At 33.0% G+C, this 20,799-nt stretch overlaps 1 protein-coding gene across 3 annotated transcripts in view; it reads right to left on the reverse strand.

Annotated features, from left to right (window-relative positions):
* The window catches only part of Cadm2 (cell adhesion molecule 2), an 863,789-nt gene that overhangs the window by 98,579 nt on the left and 744,411 nt on the right, over nucleotides 1-20,799 (reverse strand). For all 3 annotated transcript variants that reach the window (XM_051191742.1, XM_051191739.1, XM_051191743.1), the window contains one exon: nucleotides 9,537-9,707. In XM_051191742.1, the coding sequence (XP_051047699.1) occupies nucleotides 9,537-9,707 (171 nt within the window). The remainder of the gene's footprint in view (nucleotides 1-9,536; nucleotides 9,708-20,799) is intronic.

Below are 20,799 nucleotides of genomic sequence, written 5' to 3' on the forward strand. Positions count from 1 at the left end.
ATGAAACCACATAATGGGCAACCTCAAAGCACAGCCCTTGAAACACTTAATGTTAGTAGTTCAACAACATCTTTCCATTACTGATAGATTTGCAGGTTAATAAGTGGACTCTGTGAATAAAATGCTTTCCTGTGAAATTCTACTTTATTTCTTCTGTATTTAAAAAATAAAATCTTGACTTTATTTAACACTAACCTTTTCCTTTTAGGAATATTACCCAAACACCAAATTAATTTCATATAATATGTTGAATGAACAAAGATAATATATAATTTATAATTAGAGCAAATTATATTAATCAAGGTTGCCCATGGTTTTTAGGTCTTTCGTTGAAATAAAATTTTGATGATGTTATTTGCTGACAAGAATATTTCCTATGACTGCTCACAATTATTTATTTGTGTAACAAACATTTGCACAATTCCTAAAACTTACAGGACACGGTGCTATCAAAATTTTTACCAGTGATTTTAAGGGAATTGGGAATTATAGCAGTGTAAGATATATCATAATACATTGTAATGTCCTGTATTCAATTTCAGCCCATGCTTTCAGGATTGATGCCATAGGATGCTTAGTTCGCTTTCAAAAAACATACTAATAATATCAGAAGTCATTTCTTTCTTACACATAGGTTTCTTCTTGGTTAATTAACAAATTTTTGTAATGTTCTTTTTTCACTTAATGTTTGAGAATTTCACTCTGTTATAAAATCACATTTTCTTCTAACAGTAACAAGTATTGATCAAATGTTATATAAATTCTTGATTTAAACATTGCATAGCTGTTGGATATCTTTTCAAAGCACACAGAAGCTGGAGATGCATTTCCTGGAGAGTATTGGGTGTAAAATCTAAAATCAGCAACTGCAAAAACATTCAAGGAAAGCTCTGTTCTCCTGTTGTAATGACACAAAGACTGGAAAGGAATGAGTCACCAGATTTCTACAATCAATCAACTCAGTGCCTATCTTACTTAATCCACAAACACTGTAATGAACTGGATTTTCATAGTGTATAATAGATTATATTAAGGATTCACACGTGTGGCAATGCTGTCTTTTGTTCTTTGTCATTTAGTGTCCTATGAAATTAACTAGAGTAAAGAAGCAGTTTCTAGTGTACTTTGGCAGTCTGTTATTGGCATGTTCTATAACCTGTCTCTTGATGTTGATGAATTCTGCACAAGTGTCCACTTTCTCATTGATTGCTTTCATATCATTATTTTTTGATAGATGAAAATAACCGTTTGGGAACTGGGATCGATATGTAAAAATAATAAATAAATAAAATAGCCTTTTTAAATTTTTTATTTTATTTTTTCTTATTTTACATAACGATCCCTGTTCCCTCTCCCTCTCTCCTTCCTGAACCTCCCCTCCCATCCCACTCTCCACCCATTCCACAGAGAGGGTAATGCCTTCCATGAGAAATCATCAAAAGCTGTCAAGTCATATGGAGTAGAATCTAGGCCCTCCCTCCTATCTTTATGCTAAGGGAATATTCCTTTGTGGGGAATGTGCTCCCAATGTCCTGATTCCAATAGCCTGTTATTACAAGAGATTTTCCCCTTTAATTAAAAGGTTTATTTAATTTTATTTTATTATTTTGCCTGTTTCATATGTATACATTTGTATGCAGCACATATGCGTGTAACACAAGTCTTTGAGACAGAAGCAGGCATTGGAACCTCTGAAACTGTTAAAGACTGCTATAAGCCACTGAATGAAGAAAAAAGAGTACATTTGATAAAATGATTGACGCAACCGGAATTCATTGACCAAACATTTTCTTAAAAATAAGTAAATAAATAAATAGAACATATAATAGTATTCTATGATGCTATACTGAAAGCCTATGTCAGACTTGGAGATTGAGATATTTTTCAAGATACAGTAAGAAATAATCTTACAATTTTAAGTGTGTGTTAGACCCCAAACCAAGATTCAGAATGTCATGCTTGTAATTGGCAAAAATAAGTGCACTAAGGTGACCTTAGGAGCAACATGTTTTTACCATCAATCTGAGTCAAGAAGAAGATCTGAAGGAGAAATGAAAGAAAGCAGTTGAAGCAGTGGACAATGGGTCCATCAATATTTTATGCCTTATAATTCATCATTTCTTATATTTATAAATTCTGCAGCACATGATTTTAAGTACATTTGTCAAAATACTATTTTTAAAGAACAATATTTTATGTTTTGTATTCTTGTTGTTCTAGAAGTTCTTGCCACAGGACGAAGCAAAATTTAAACTTTAAAAATAGGTTTAAGCTGTATATCTTGCACTTACACAAACATTAAGACTTTTTAAAAATCTGTTATGCATTACAATGTTATGCTTTTGCTATGCTTTCTATATTATGTAAAATGTTGCTGCTATCAGCATCCTAAGATTTACTGTACCATTAACTCGTCAATTATTTATGCTGATTAAAAGAAGTAATAACAGTATTAGAAGAGGAAAGTACTATGATATCATCAAGAGCAGTTAAAATCATATTCTAAGTGCAATTTCTAGTTAGAAAATGCACATGCCAACTGCTCAGCAGTCACACCAATAGCTAGCTGGCTAGGGACTACTACTTGAGCATAAACACCACACATTATCACCAAGAGACTACTTGAGCAAGAGTAACATCAGTCATTACTCTCACTTGATCCTGATTTTTGGTTTTTGTTTTTTTGAGGTTCGGAGACCTCTATAAGTAGGAGCACCATATTTGAGGTTGTTTGCTTTCAAATTGTTTTACCTTACATGACATAGTTTGAGGATTCAGAATCTTTTCACAGTTGCCCATAAAATTAGAGCAGGGAGGAAGACTACAAATGCAGACAGATGGCAAAAATGCAGAATCAAATACACAGGAAATCAAAGGATAAAGGAGAGACACAACCGGGGTGGGGGGGGCATAATACCACACAACCCAAATTAAAAGCAAAAATGAAGTGATAATAGAACATGTGTAAAAAGGAAGAGGGAAAATACTGAGGGTCAAAGGACTAACCAGGGCTTTAGAAGGGGTCTAGGCTTGTTGCTCATATATAAGTGAACCAAAACATACACACACACACACACACACACACACACACACACACACACACACACACAATATATATATATATATATATATATATATATATATATATATATAGAGAGAGAGAGAGAGAGAGAGAGAGAGAGAGGGAGGGGGAGGGAGAGAGGATTTCACTGTGTAGCTCTGGCTGTCCTGGGCCTGTAGAGCAGGCTGCCTCTGCCTCCAAAGTGCTGGCTTTAAAGGTGCCTGCCACCACCGCCTGATCCATTCCAGATTTTTAGCCACTTTTCATTCATTATTACAGTTATTCATTAAAATTTCTATTTAACTGAAAAATACATTATTTGCTGTGCCTTCTATAATATGCATGCATTCCAAAATTTTGATATTAATTTTCTTCTTTATGTGTTTAATTTCTATAATTATAACAATTTAAATTTTTGAGCAACCTGTAACATAAGCATTTGTTATTCTAAGACTCGGTAAAATCTGCACTTTCTTTGTCCTTCCAAACAAAAATTTGAAAGTGTTAAGACTTTAGGGCTGGGTTTGAAGCTCTATTGTATAACACTTGTTCCTCATGTTCTGGGTTCTAGCCCAAGAACAAGAAGTAAGACTGAATGTAATAAGCTTTGATTAGAATAAAAACATTTAAAGGATATCATCTTACTTTTAAAGAATAAGTTCTAATTTTTGAAACTTAGAATCCATACAGATAGTTGTATAGATATATAAATTGACCTCAGAAAACAAAAAATATTATGATCATAGGCACAAAATATAATGATGATTTGAATCATCATATTTAGAAAGAGTAAACTACTAGTGAATTCAATCACTTTGAATAAGTTGATATTAAAAATGACTAAATGGAATATGCCTACCATTTATATAGGAAAAGCACTTACCTAATGAACAAAATGTACTTCTAATACTTCAAGTATTATTTCTAGAAAATACGTAGAAACCTGTTGATTTCTGAATAGAGGTGTTGCTGCATTAGCTGCCTTCTGTGACCAACTCTTCCAAAGGAGATACCAGTTAGTAAAATAGATGTTTTAAATAAATATAGCATACAAATGTGTATGTCTTATAAGCCAAATAAACTCTGAAAATATACTGTGGGCTGCAGAAACACATGGGTTCTTTGCAAGGTGAACTGACGAGGACAGATTTCCATTATTTTTATTAAAGTTTATTTTGTATTTACATATATGACTGCCTGTATTATGTGTATGAGCTCACAGAGGCACAAGAGAACATGGGGTCCCTGGAGATACAAGGATCTTGAGCTGATCACTATCGGTGCTTGGAACTGAACTCAGGCCCTGTACAAGAGTATCAAGTGCTTTTAACCACTGACACATGTCTATAGCCTACAGATCTTAAATATTTTTTACTGTCAGAAAGAAGAACTAATGGAAAATATATCAACTGAAAAAAATCTCCATTTAGAAATATCTTTGTTCTGTATACCAAATACCCACAAGAAAAAGAGCACATAAACAACCAAGATGGTAATCTCCAAGCATATAAGCATTGAATCTCTTCTATAATAATCAGAATTGTGTTTTTAATCAAGTCATGAAAATAAGAGTTGAAGTACATTATATGGTTGATAAATGTAGCAAAAAATTTACAATAGTGAGTTTTATTTCTCTGGCCAAGGTAATTCTCTAAATGAGATTAAACAACAGAATCAACATAGAAACACTATGGTGCGTTATAAAATGTAAGATGCTAAGGGGAACTAAGATACCTTTATTATCCATTGTTCTGCTAACTAGACTAGACACATAATTATCAAAATATGTAGATCAGGAATTGAAATTTGCCATTAATTTCTTATAGAGGTATTATTTCATTTAACATGTTTTATTTTAAATATATTTAATGCATATATTTTTATTTAAAACTAACATAACTGATCTCTTTGAAACACAATGCTATCCTTAAGCCTGCCATTTTCTTCCTTTCTCTTTCTGCCAAACCCTTCCCTTCCCTTCCCAATTCTTCATTTCCTTGTTTTTACCTACTACTTGCCATTGTCACTCAGATAAAATTCTTTGGCTCAAATGAAGGGCATAATTTATGAGCCATTTTAATTGCTTTATATTTTGCTTAAATGTTAATGATCTACATTTTAAAACAATTACTTACTTAAAACAGTTACTTCAAATAAAAATCAAATACTAGTAATTAACTATATGATCATATACTTGAAGTATATGATGAAGTATATATGAAGTATTAATGTATTTTAAAGTGTGTACATAAGTATAAGAAATTGGGACTAATTTTCACCTTATGCTAGAGTGTTACAGTGCTTTCTAATACAAATAGCATTACTCTGACATGTTACTATTGTTTCCTTGTGTTTTTAACTTGTATTTTGTGTAACTATGTCAATGCAATGTCATGTGCAGAAAATAGTTGTTCTTTTTTTTTTTTTTTTTTTCTGCTATGCTGTGTACTGTGTGGAGTCTTTGCTCGGGCACATACAGTATTTCTTCTGAGCATTGAATAAAATCTGAGTCATAGGAACTGTTTCCTAAAAATTAAATCAAACCAGTAAAAAACGTTTTTTTTTTTTTTCAGTGATATTGGCAAAGTTAGAATGATAAATAAGAGATTTCATCTATAAAAAAAAAATTAGTGGCTTTTCAGGTTGTTCAGTTGGAAAGTATTCTCTTACCTAATATGTGAAACTGGAAATAGTTCTATGGTTTACAGGGAAAGAATATACCTGTTCTCCTCTTTCTTAAATTCCACCCGCAAGGAGTCCCTTTCATCTAAGTGGGGAAAATTTAAATAAGTGATCAATACTTTGTAAATAGTAAGTGTTGCTCTGTTGCATTTCATAGACTAATTCCATTAAAAATTCTGCATAACAGGAATACAGAAATGAAAATTGAAGAACCTTTTTTATAACCAATCTTACCATGTATTTTCATTATGTTCCTTGGTATTATGTGTTCAAATCTTACTTTCAATTTCCTACAATCTGGCAACAGGATTTCTGTCTCTTATACAATTATTACTGGGTACATTGTTAAATAAATGAATTATGTTCTCTTTTCATGAACTAGAGGAAACACTTCTATTTCTTCTAAGTGTTAAGTGTTTCTCCATGTGAGACCATTTCTAAGGCTATCCATAGTGAGAATATTTTTATACCATGAGTAAATCCTGAATTTATTAATAGCTCCATTTTACCTCCCTTTTCCAAAACTACATCATATCTCCCTCTATTTGAACTGATAGCAATTTGTTCATCCCATGTATTATATATATATATATATATATATATATATATATATATATATATATATGGTGTTATCGTTTTTCTAAGTGGAAAACATAGATATTTTGGCATTGCCCTTATCTCATTATGAAGACTACACCATTTTATATATTTGTTCTAATTTTAACACTAACTGTCATTCTCTTAATTCACTACACTTGTTGCATCTCTGGGGAATGTTCTGTATCCTTAAAGGAACATTTAGCATTACCGTCACTTGATTTTTAATTAGTTTCACACACTTGAATGATGGTATGTTAAGTCTAAGAAAAATAATTTAAATTGATCTACTTTCTGCCCTCTGGCCACTTACATATTAATCCATGATAGATGAAGATGGTTGTTTTAATTCATCATTTAGTATGAATGTGGAATCTCTCATATAAAACTTTATAAAAGGTAAAGAATTCAGTTACTGTCTTTTGTGAAATTTGGCAAAACAATACATACTAAATATTATAAACATAAAAAAAAATGGCAAATAGGTGACTAGGGATTTTGTATCACCAATCTGAATTTCCAGTGAAGTAAAGATGAGCTTGGCAGTATATGTTTAGAATTAACAGCTACACTGAAATACAATGATCAATCATTCTTTATAATATGGGCAGTAAAGTTGTTCTGGGACTATGTGATGGAGGAAGACAAGGACAAGGGCAATTAAAAACCGAGGTGACATAAGAGAGACTGCGATAATTAGCTATCAGAAGCTTAGTTGTGTTAGTGTATCTTACATTAACAAATTTATTTCTGCTATAAAATTTCTGTTTCCTAAGTCAAGTCATGAAATTCCTATCACTGATACTATTCTATTCTTGATGGCACCAAATCCATAAACTTCTCCCAAACACAAGGTAAAAACCTTCATTTTTGTGTAGATGTGTTTGTGTTTCTCTGAGATGTACTTTGTTGCATAGTGTGTGTGTGTGTGTGTGTGTGTGTGTCTGTGTGTGAAGCATTTCTAACCTGTGCACATGCATTGATTGGTTCCAGTAGAGGTAGGCTTCAGCATATTGTACTCTATCACTCTCCACCTTGTCTTTTTGGGACAAGATCTCCACTAAAATTGAAAGCTCTCTCATTACACTTTCTAAGCTAGGCAGCAAGCATGAAATATCTCCCAGCCATTGCATTCTCAGGAACAGTGGCAGGTGCATGGCTCCATGCTTACTTTCTTCTAGATACTGGAGATTCAAACTCATATCTTCATGCTTCTATAGAAAACACCCACTGAGACAAATACTCAGACTCACAAACCTAATTTCAGTCAAAACATAACTCAACAGTTCATCTTCTGTGTCTCACCGCACACATGAAACTAAACAAACTATCAACTGCTTCACTATTTGAAGAACCATGACATGATGGTGTTTGTCAACAAGTAGTTTGACTTGAATTTTATTAATTTTGTACATTAGATGTTTGAGTTATAGTTACATAAATGAGAAGTATTGTTTCAAATACAATTACCTCTCACAGTACAAGTATAATTAAAAATTCAAAGTGCTATGATGGAAATATGGGTATTCTAAATGTATCAATATACTCTATTTCTTGTACCTAGAAGATTCATTGATAAAGCAAGCAATATAAAGGGATGATCATGTACATTCATTTGAAATCTTTAATCTCAAACTTGACTTAAATTATTTGCAGCTCATGGGAATTAATTATCTAGTTTATAATAAAATCTAAGCAGAAATTGATTCTCTACTTTATAATCAGTCTAATCTCTTTCAGCAACCTTCACAGAGTCATTTTTATATAAATGTTGAAACTAGAAATAATATTCATGTGGAATTTTATATGTGCTTGTATTCGAATTTGCTTCAAGGACAGCAGGAGAAAATCTAGTAAAACTAATGTAGTACAATGCAAATTGCTTTTAAATTGCAATAGTTGCAGACATATCTCTAATATTTTCTCCTAATGCTGTTTATTTCTAGAAATAAACGTGACAGGTGTGATCCCAATTCAGGGCTTTGCCATTCATTCCTCAGCATTACATGTGGGCAAGCTCATCAAAGCAATGGTTTTATACCATGTTTTCATTTTCCTACCATCTCATTTGGCTTATTTTTCTTCATAGCAATTGCCACTTGATACTATATTGCATGTAGAAATTATTTACCTTTTCTTTGTTACTTTATATATAGTTTTGATATGGGATGTTTTCTGTATGCTGTGAACATGTGTTGCTTTTATTGGTTGATGAATATAGCTGCTGTAGCCTATGGAAGGGCAGACTATGGCTAGCCAGGAAATCCAAGGAGAGACACATGAGAAAGAAAACAGAGTCTAGAAGATGCCAGCAGCCACTGAGGAAAGAAGGCATGTAGAAGATGAGGTAACACCATGGTATGTGGTAATACATAGATTAACAGAAATGGATTAATTTAAATGTAAGACCTAGCTAGTAATAAGCCTGACCATTGGCCAAACTTTTGTAATTAATGTTAGGCCTCTGAATGGTTATTCTGGAACTGGCAAGTAGGAGAGAAACCTCCAGTTATAAGTTTAGTAAAAGAAACGTTTTTAGTGTTGTGTTGATGATGACAATTGGAGACAATTAACTCAGCTTCACTTTAGTAAATGTGTATCCCTAGGTCTTCTCTAAGTAATCTATTACAAGTCTACCATTTACTAGCAGTTCACTTGTACCCCTGAGCCTCACAGTTACCTGTGCATGTATAACTCACAACACTGGCTGCATATCAGACTGTGAGACAATGCTGCAAAGCTTCATCACTAAAGCTCCAATGTAAACAACACTCAATTATCATTTTGACTGCAAATGTAAATGATAATTATAGGTTAGTAGAGGTGCTCTTTCATTCAATGAGACTAAAATACATCATATAAAATACATGAGAAAATCATTTGCAAGTAACTAAGATATTTTGATATAAACTCAGTGTTCTCACCCACCCTCTTCCACACACATGCACATCAAGCCAGAACTCTAACTGTAATTAAGAGCTGTAAACTCTGAGGTGTTCTTTATTGTCCATTGTCATTAAGACCCACGCTCAGACAAAGGACTTTTACCTTTTCACATGACTGAGACTCATGAAGATAGGTAAGTTTTTTTGGGTGGAGATCACATTTGCTATAACTTCAGGTAATTTAATATTGGTTTTAAATATGAATAAAGAAAATGCATTGTAGACAGAAAGGAAGTGGGGTGTTTACTTACAGTGTATTTCTAGCACCTGCATGGCTACCTGAGGGGTGGCATTGAGGGACTCATGGTCTACTCTGCAGATGACAGCAACTCCATCATCACTACGGTCCACTCGGAAATCCAGGGTGCTGCTGACAGTGAAGGTCTTTCGGTTAGCATCCTCTTCTTTCAAATACTTAACATCTGAAAATTCAAATTGTAGAAAACCGAGTCATTGTCCAAAACTCATCAAACTTCTCTCACAAGAAACTTAAAAACATCTTCTATTGTTGCTGGGTTTTATGAAAATTACCTAGTTATTAAATATACTATATTCTACTCAAAGTATTCCTGAATGCTGACAAGAGTGCCAGATCTCATTATAGATAGTTGTGAGCCACCATGTTGGTGCATGGAATTGAACTCAGGATCTCTGGAATAGCATCCCGTGCTCTTAACTTCTGAGCCTTCTCTCCAGCCCTGCTTCCAGTTATTTTTTTTTTTTTTTTGAGCAAATCTTTACAATATATAGGAGTAACACTAGAAGAATGTTATGCATTTTGTTCTTGAAAATATATGAGTGAATGCAATAATAATTTGAGACCTATATGCAAATGTCTTATAAGTTGAAAACAAAACAGAAACACCAAAAATAAATAAGTAAAAACAAAAATGTGTGTGGAATGCAGCATTTTAATCTCTCCTTTCAAACTGACAAAGATTATAATCAGGTCCAAGATTTTCTGCCCTCAACCTGCAAAGCACCATTTTGCAAAAGCATTTCCTCCTCCACTCTATGTTTACATTTCTCTAAGAGCGTATGCAGCAACTCTGAACTGTAAGCACATTTGGAAAGAGTACGTTCATCATTATCTGCATATGACTTGGTATGAAATGTGTACATGCTCTTATTTTCACTTGAACAAAATTAGGGGAAATAAAAAAATGCTGAAAAATATTTAACAGAGAAACATGGAAACCTTTGGATAGAAAGAAAGCATTTATATACTGAAAATATTTAACATATATTTGCTTTAAAATTAACATAGAAAAATATTCTTTCCTTGGATGAGGAATTCATTTTTGCATAAATGAAAGTAGTTTTTTCAAGATTTAATTAATGTATTGGCATTTAAACAATGCTGTTGTAATTTGAATGTAATTGGCCCTCATAAACTCATGGGGAGTGGCATTATTAGCAGGTGTGGCTTTATTGGATTGAGTATGGCCTTGTGGAGGAAGTGTGTTATTGTGTGGGCTTGTTTTGAGATTTTATTTTTTATGCTCAGGATATTGCCAACTGTCACAGTAGGTGTCCTGCTACCTGACAACCAAGGTGGAAGTACTCTAAGCTCATATACCACATCTGCCTGCTTGCCACCATGCTCTCTACCATGATGATAGTGAACTAAACTTCTGAAACTGTGAGACAGCCCAATTAAACATTTTCTTTATAAGAGTTTTCATGGTCATGTTGTCTCTCACAGATATGAAATCCCTAACTAAGACAAATGGTCATTTAAAAATTATTTGTTCTGTTTTAAAAGAAAACTTATTGGTGAATTCCTTAATTTGTAAGTTGTCAGGTTTGAGGGATTTAAGAAGAACAGGATAATTTTAACACATTAGAAATCACATGATATGCTAAAGTTAATATGCTATTATAACAAGATCTTTTATGAAGCTGAAAAGATAATTTGCTTAGCATTATCACACATTCTCTATTTTCATATTTCTCAGCATCCAATAAACAATGATATTTTCTGGAAGCAAGTTTGTTACTAAATATGTGAAAGTTACAGTAACAGAAAATTTATTAAGGGAAAGTTGTTGACTCCTAGCCAAAAGAATGACACTTATGCCTGATGGGGAAATGTCATTGCCTCCCCCTTAAGCGTTAATCTATTTGGGTATCTGGACAAGGGATCATTCTCACCAAGACAGGTTCACCCTAAGTCATGCTAAAGACATAGGTGAAATGATTATTCTTTCTATGAATTTCTCCTCCTTAGCAAAACCCCTAGTAGCTGCCCTGATTTCTACTATATCTGGCCACCATTCTGAGTTTTACTTAGAATACATTTTACTTCTTCCTGTAAGCTTCCTTATTTTGGATAACAACCAGAGCCTAAATAAGCCACTTTGGAACTTTGGGATTTTTCACTCTTTCTCTGATACTCTCCTTCACAAACTTGGGTTTTTGGCCGACCTCTTGACAGATGTGTAGCTCAGATTAACTTAAATATCATGGTTCTTCATCTCTCTTAAGATACTCCCTACAATAAATATAATCTAAAATGTACCCTCTTTGCTCTTAGAATCTACAAATTTCATTCTTTTAACTCCTGAGAAAACAATCTGAAAGACACTAAAAAATGCAGGTATTCTTATTGACCTTCTATTTATAAGGGCTTCTAGTACTCTTTGTTCCTAAATATCCTCATGTAGTGTATCTGTTGCTATATATTCAACAACTAATTTTTAAAAATATGAAAAATATGTTAGCAATGAGCAACAGATTTAATTTCTCTGCTTCTCAATGTTCTGAAAACAATTTACTTGTAAAAAGTATCATATTTGATATTTATATGCATTATTCTTTGAGTTTTACTTTTTTCTGAGAAAACACAAATTTACTTTATTGCTTAATTTAAAAAAGTAAACCACATGTTAGTAAATGATACAGATATATTACTGTTCAATATGTTGTTAAAGTTATATGTTCATATGAAAAACTTCCACATTTTTACCACATCACACAAACAAATACACAATAGACAAACACACAAACACACATACACACAAACATGTACACAGACATACACACAAACACACAGGCACCAAACATACACACACACATGTACACACATACATATACACACAATAAACACATACATACTTAAATATTCTATCTCTTAGAACAATGTGGCGAATAAAAGCAGTTTGAAGTGGTACAACTCTGTATTTAAATTATATATTCTAGGATTTCAAAAATGTGTCTCATAAATAATTTCTGATTCTATTGAAGTAATTAGTTGATATTTTTACATGTAATACTAATACAATTTCAGTTAAATATTAGTAAAAGAAATGAAATGGCAACTTTTAAGTCATTTTATAAGGATAATACAGATGTATATAGATGTGCTTATGGCTACTTTCTACCATAAGGATTTATGATTCACTTTTGTTTTTATCATTGTTTTTGGACTTTTACCTGAGTGTCACCTAATTTCAGATTTTATTTTCTACCCTATCAATATGTCCAATGATTACTTATTCCTTTCTCTAAGTAGTAACAAAGTAAGTTAATCTAGCTTTCTTGACAATCTTTAATGATTACATTACATGATTAAAATAATTGTTCTTAAAGTACTGTTAATTGTTTTATTTGAATTACAGATGCATGGAAAAATTCACATATCTGCTCCATTCAGTTGCTTCCTTTACAAAACATCATTAAGAAAATATTCATTTTCAAATAAAATTTGAGAGTAACTGTAGTTGCTTAAAATTTAATGATAATTATTCAACTAAAATAAATACTAGTATAATTTACAGATTTTAAAAATTGTATGTGATTTATAAGGTCAATTTAGGTCACAATGTGAACAGATATAACCACAGAAGAAAATCAATTGTACCTTCCCCCTCCTTATTTGATGCTTACCTGCCCCAAACAAAGAGGATTTGGAAATGTAAAATATCTTTCAACTTTTCTTTTTTTTTTTCTCTCTCTCTCTGTCTCTCTATCTCTCTGTCTCTCTCTCCCCCTCTCTGTCTCTCTCTGTCTTTTTCTCTCTCTCCCACTCTCTGTCTCTGTCACTGTCTCTCTCTCTCTCTGTGGGTGGATGAATGGATAGGTGATGGGCTGCATGCACATGAATTCATGTGCCGGTGCTAAAACCGGCAGAGCTCATAGGAAGACATCTGCTGCCATCTTCTCTCACTCTAATGTTATAGTCTTAAATAGGCTTTATCACTCTTCTGAAAACTTGCTGCTTAGTCTATGTTAATTGGCCAACAAGCTCCCATGATCCATTGGTCTCTTCCTCTCAACGTTTGAGTTACAGACCATAGTGCCTGATGTATTAAATGGATAGTGAAAATTTAACTTGATTCCTAATGCTTGAGGGTCATAAACTAATACACACAGAGCCATTTCCCTAACCGCTCATATGATTATTTTTAAAAAGTGATAATATACAGAGGTATAGAGGCAATGTGAATTTTCCCCCAGCAAATCTTATTTATTGTTTTTATGTGGCATTTTGTTACATAGTCTATCTTTAGAGTTTCCATTTCCTTGTCATAAAATGGAATACGCACAACAACCACCTTTGCACTATATTCGAGTGGAGAGTTTTCACTTAATAGGAGGTATTGAGGAGGCTGAAGGTTGTCTGATGGTTTAGAGACCGTTATTTTGAGAGTAAGGAGATAGTCGATACATTGACATAAATATTCTAACAGTGCCCTTAGGTCACTGACTATAGAATAACAATCTCCTTATATTCAGAAAGAAGGTTCTTTAGAAAAGAGTAAAACTAAGAAATAACTACAGTCAAGAGTCACTTAGCATGAACACAAATAAATTCTTCATATATCTTGAGTTATGTTATCTAAGAAGCAAAGCAATGAATCACTTGGTCTTTTAAACATTCATTCCCCATTCCCAACACAAAAAGCAGTTTTTAAGAGATATCCCCCTAGCTATCTTTCCTTGGCTTATAATAATAGACTGCCTAGCTCTCTGACTCCATTCTGATAATTAACATTGGAGTTTCAGGAAGAAAATCTGAGAGAGGTCCATAGGGAAAAAGCCTTGTCTCAGATGTGGTTGAAACATACCCTAAGCAGTTCTGTCTGAACTGTTGTGATTCATTTGTTCTCTTCCTTTTTGTGATTTTGACACCTGTCAGACAGGCTTGAAAAGGAGATACTTCCACTTTTTTTTTTTTAAGATAATTCATTTTCTTGAATCTGAAGTATATTATCATGTCACACGGGCACATGGGTAGGACAAGTCACTTTTTCATATCTTCTCCTTTTCATAGGTCAAACAGAGGACAAGGCAGGTTGTACATAGCTTCTCCATATGGCAAGTGGTTTATTTTTGTTTGTTTGTTTGTTTTCTGTTTTTTTTTTGTTGTTGTTTCTTTTTCTCCCGTTTGGAGATCCCACTTAGGAATTATGTACAATAAGAGAAATGCTCTTATTCTGAGTCTTACATTCTGTAGCACTAAATGGATCATCAGGAAATCAGTGTGAATCTCAGGTATTAATGCATTTTATACATGAATCATAAGCTATATGGTTTGTAAATGCCCTTATGATGTATCAGTTGATAACCTCAGCAGAAAAAAAAACATAGGGATATAATCTGAATTTTTTTTTCATGGTACAAAAGTACTGCTGGGTAGATGGTAAGCAAAGTATGTACATTCTCTTTTGCTATGTAAAAGGAGAAGATATAAATTGTCAAAGACATGGCTTCAGTGTCGGAAGTTAGTAGTCAACATTCTGCAGAGATTGATAGATAAGACTAATGCTCAACATAAGTTTTATAGATCATAGTTTTTAAGACTGAATGCTTCACTTTTGAAATAACTAATTCACTCATATATTTTAAATTTCTGAAAAGTTCTTAAATGCATATATTGAATATTATTCTTTTTCACCCCAATTCTCTTCTCTCTCTTCCTGAAACCCCTTTCCTTCCCAATAAGTCAATCTTATACTTTTATACTTTCTGTGTGACCCACTAAGTTTGATTAGATTTTGTTGTCCATGCACTGGTGAGAGGTTATTTACTGTAGCATGGGCAATTATTAGTAGATATACAACTAAAGAAAATGACACCCTTCCTTCCTGCAGTCATTCATTGCTAAAAGATCTTTGAGACAAAACATAACTGACCTGTATGAGTCACTAAAAATATAAAGTTTAAAATTTGAAACCCATAATATCAAAACCTTGGTTACGTCCTATATTAAAGTTGAGTAATCAAAAATTCTTTATGTTTTTTAAGGTTCAAGAGGAGCTTTTCATTTTTAATTCACTTCAATTCACACAATGGGAACAAATCTTATAAAGTATAATTTCAAAATTAATGCTTTCTCTAATGTACCTGAAAAGATCTAGAAAAGATCTAGAAAATGAATTATTCAGAAAAAGCACATTAGCAATATTTCATACACTTCTGTTCTAGAAGAAGTATAGTTTAAAACTCTCATCATATTCAACTTCTGCAATGGGCCAATGATAATCTTGATTTTGGACACCATCATTAATGGTTGATATTAGAATTAGTTGCCACTTAAGACCAAATATTACCTTGAGCAAGATGTACTCTTGAAACTAAATCTTACTAAAATACTTCAAAATATCGAGTTATTTCCAGAGTATTGATGGATAAATCATCTTTACCTACTTACACTGAATTCTCACTTTCATTTTATTTGGCCCATATGTTAATATTTTATTTTGTACAATTTCTCCTGGTTTCTTATAGCAAATGAAGATTACTGCCAAGAGCCTTGTCTGTACATGATGCTGAGACTAAGGGATGACTCAGTGCAAGGCTCAGGGAACCTCGCAGAATATGACACAGAATTTTGCAAGAGACAGAAGGTAGGGAGGAGGGCTCAGAAAAGACACTTATAGGCATGATATCTCCATGGCAATGGTGGGCTCACAAAACTGTCCATACTGGCACTAAGCCCCAGGTGGATGTCCTAACAGTAAGCTATGGAGGGAGAAGGAGCTATGTGACATTCCCACTTGAAATTGCTCTATTGGCAACCAATGTATTCCTAGTGAGATGTAGGCATATTATCTAAATGTACAGCCCCTGGTGAACCCACAAGACTTTCTGATAGTTATTCCAAATTCTTGATCACACAGATGGCCATAGATAAACACTGGAAAACACTAAACAAAACAAAAACTGACAAATACCAGAAAGAGAATTATGAGGAAGAAAGAAACAGTTGCCTGGATCTTAGGGAAATAAGAAGGTGTGTAGATGTAGATAATAACCAGTACACATACTGCATGTGAAATTTTCATGGATCATAGCATTGATGTTAAGAGTGCTACATGTACCAACTATATGAATTTGGGTTTAGAAATCAGGGATGTCTACATTCAAAATGATTGTGTTATAAAATGAGGAATTGGGAACTCTTTTATCTCAGGGCCAGAAAATAATAATCTGAAAACTCTATTGTTTTAAGCATATATAATATCTCCTTTGATGTCATAGATAAAAGTACCTAGAACAACAATGGTTGGTGGTGATTTGCTGTAGGCAAATGTAAATGTATTTATATAATCAATCTACTAATAATCTCACTTTAGATTCCATCTTGTTTTTCTGCAGTAATTTGGCTACTGTTGTATTTTTAAAACCATTACATTTTCTGTTAGTTGATCTAATATTTTTGAACTTATGAACATCCTTTGAGAAGGAAAACACCTATCAATCATTTTCCCTCAAAAATATCACAGCCAGCCTGATTTTGGGCTAATGTGCAAAGATTAACATTTAAATAAATGTTGAGGTTTATGACTCTAGGCAACCACTGAGAACTGTATGGCTCAGTTTAGAAGACACTATCAGGATTAAAGTCATCTTCAACATTTACCATTTGAACCCTACTTCACTTTCTGTATGCAAATGACAAACATGGGAGACATGAATTGGGTAGGTAATTTAGGGCCAGTTACTCTGAAAGTAGCAGTTTTAGAATGTCCTTGCTATAGCTCAGGAAGGCGGGGAGGGAGCTTTTTTATTTATTTATTTATTATTTTTAATCATCTCCTAATTGGGCATCATTTTCTCAAGGCAGAATTGGAGGATATGACAAACTCCAGTGTTGACTCTAATATTGTCTTATTAATTGTTTATAAATGTTTGTATTTCCATGGTAAAAATTACATGTTGATTCATCAATTTCATCCCATCTTCTAAGATGTAATGACTGTATATTTGGTATTCGGGGGTGGGGGTGACATCTTAGAGGAGACATGGGTCTTGTTGAAATCCTATGAAGAAAAGTTCTTTGTTTCTAGTCAAAAAAGAGTAATTTAATTGTGTCTGGCCTGGGTTGAGACCAAATACTCCTTGCTACTGAAAGAGAAGTGCTAACCCAGATAAACTTGTAGACAATTTAGGGATTAATCCTCAGAAAGGCTCACTGAGCTAATGCCATGGTAAATAGATAGGAATAATTATTCCCTCTATTGAGGTATATATTTCCTTCCCATAATTCCAACTTTTCTTTACTTAGAGAGTAATAACTCTCATTCTTATTATTTATTTTTCTTTTTTCCAGATGTTTGCTAAAACTCGAAAATGTTTCTCCCTGAAACTTTGGACTTTCTGCCTTTTTTCTCTGATACATCTATCTATCCACTTTGTTTGCCACATGACTATGGAAATGACATGGTTTCCCTCTTTCTTTCCTCCATCTTACTCTACTAGGTATCTCCTTCTATTTATAGTTTACCTGACCTGGGTTCTTTGTTTTAAATTTTGATACACTGTCCTCAAGCTTTCTTCTGAGTATATTTTATTTGTTTATCTATTTATTTAATTTGATGGTATATTTTTTTAACAGAGTTTCATTGTATAGCCCCTGGTTGTCATGGAACTGGCTCTGTAGACCAGCCTGCCCTTGAAATCAGAGATTCCCCTGCTGCTGCCTTCCAAGTGGTAGGATAAAGGCATATACCACTGTGCCCAGAACCATGTCTATGCTTAAATCATTTGGTTAATGAGACTAAGAACTAAAATAAGGGACTTCAATTCCCAGTGTAATATAATGTCATATTTCAATTTCTTTAACCCATATTGTGTTTTCATTTTCTTAGAAGAAAATTATAAACTGGATTGCTCAGTCTACAGAATATCTAGTAAGCAGTTAATTTAAAAAAAATAAAAACTATGAAAGTAAAGCCTCAGACCAGCTTTATCTAAGAAGTTCATTATGAAAATGTGCAAAATCTTTCAAGGGATTATGAAATACAGCTAATGTGAGAGAAAATGCTAATTTAGAAATTTCTTAATAGTTAGCTTGGATTATCTAGGAGACAGATTAGCAGTCCTTCAAGATAATCTATTTTTTATTATACCCCTTTCTTTAAAAAAGACACATAGAAACATTGACAATATCTATATGGATATTTATATTTGTATAATGAGCTTAAAATGGCACTTGTTACTTTAATCCCATTCTTTATTTCAATTTAAATGGATTTTTAAAATTCACGAAGATTTATCTTGTTCAGTTTATTCTGTAGAAATGACTTGTAAATACAAAGATCCAAAAGTAGAGATAAAGATGGCAACATTTTATTTTATTTTAAAACAGGGTTTCTTTGTGTAGCTTTGTAGACTAGGCTGGCCTCACACTCACAGAGTTCCACCTGCCTCTGCCTACCAAGTGCTAAGATTAAAGATGTACCACCACCACCCTACACCCTTCAAAAAAGAAGCAAAATAAAAACAAAAAACAAATAAATAAAAAACAAAAGGCAATAATTTTTTAACAATAACATGTTTTATTTAGGACTCCACAATCTCTTATTTCCAAAAGAATAATAGTCATCAACACTAAAAGTTGTTCCTCTCTTTGTGCTACCATGTGTACACTCAATGAAAGTCAATTTGAAATACTTGACATGCTTAGGAGAATGCCTCTTTAATAGTTTGTTTTCTCAGTAATCTCTGCACATAGCTTGTCAGGTTCCAGTGTGTTTCACTGTAAGTAATTAGGCTTTCTCCTGTAGAGACATCTGACTAAGAAAATCCAGTCTTGCCAGCAAGTATAAACAGTGTTGACTAATTAGCTTGTATCCAATTCTTATCCTTTTTCCTTTTATTTTGGGCAACATTAGGCCCATCTTATATTTTAGTTTCCCTCTGCTTCTACATAATAATTATTGTCAGGATTGCTTCTTTGGCTAAAAGCCTCATAAGTAATTTGGTTACATTTTGTTTTGTGTGTGTGTGTGTGTGTATGTCCAGGGTCTAGGTACATTATCATTACAGAAATCAGAGAAGACAGAGGTAATCACTGAGACCAAGGAAGTCAGACCTAACTCAAGAGTCCCCATTTTTTGCATTCCTAATTTAGGAGTTTGTTGCTGGAATGCCAGGCTAGCTATTTGGTGAGTGGGCTCCTGGGAGATATTCCTGACTTCACCTCCCAATTTACCCAGGATACTGAGACCCAACCATGACACTTGTGAAGAAAGCTGTTCATTCACTGAGTCATCTCCCTAGCTTCTCTGCTTTCATCTTATCAAATTTAAATGTTCCCTACCTTCATTAGGTAATTGCAAATTACCTCTTAGTTAATCCTTACTTTAAAATTAATCAGTGCTTTGTGTATGGTATTTGTTTTAAATGTTTTATTTGCATTTTATGTTATGCTTATGGATGTTTTCCTATATGTTGCCTCTATGCACCACACATGTGCTTGGTGCAAAGAAGGCCAGAAGAAATGTCATATATCCCTTGGATCTGGAGATAGAGGTAGTTGGTTTCCTGGAAGAGCTGACAGCATGATTAATTACTGAGCCACCTCTCTAGCCCTGAGGTATTTGGTTATTTTAAAAAATTCACATTAGCAAGAAGCAAAAGATGAAAAGCCTAATATATTTAATGAAAGAATAAGAAAAGGGAAAAATGAAATTTCCAATGTAATTGTGGAGGAATAAGCATGTAAAAATAAACTGAAAATATAACAAGTTTAAAGTATATTCAACTACTGAATATTTAAAACTCATACACTATTTCTTCTCTATAAAACTCATGAAGTAGTATCTAAAAATTATCTATAATTATAAGAAAATGTGAAATAGTTTAATTATTCTTGAAGCAAAAAATGGTTATTAAATTTTAAGAAGAGAATATGCTTCTTCCATAAAATTGCAAGAAATTAGAAATAAAGTAAGGATAAAGAGATTGAATATATTTATAGTAAGATGTATTAGTAGAATTCACTAGATGACACTGTAAAAATCTATAACTTAAAAATAAAAAAGAATGCCTACTAGAAGGATGAATTCTGTCTTCGTGTCCTTTCTGTTAGCCTGTGTATTTTTATAAGGCAAGTTAAGACCATTAATATTGAGGGATATTAATGATCATTGATTGTTAATGGGAGGGTATGGGAACTGGAATTGACATGTAAAACAAACTTGTTTCAAATTTAAACTTTAAAAAAAATTTCCAAAAAAAAAAAAAAAAAAAAAAAAAAAAAAAGAAAGAAAGAAAGAGAGAGAG

The sequence above is a fragment of the Phodopus roborovskii genome, unplaced genomic scaffold, assembly GCF_943737965.1.
Source record: "Phodopus roborovskii unplaced genomic scaffold, PHOROB, whole genome shotgun sequence".
Lineage (NCBI taxonomy): Eukaryota > Metazoa > Chordata > Mammalia > Rodentia > Cricetidae > Phodopus > Phodopus roborovskii.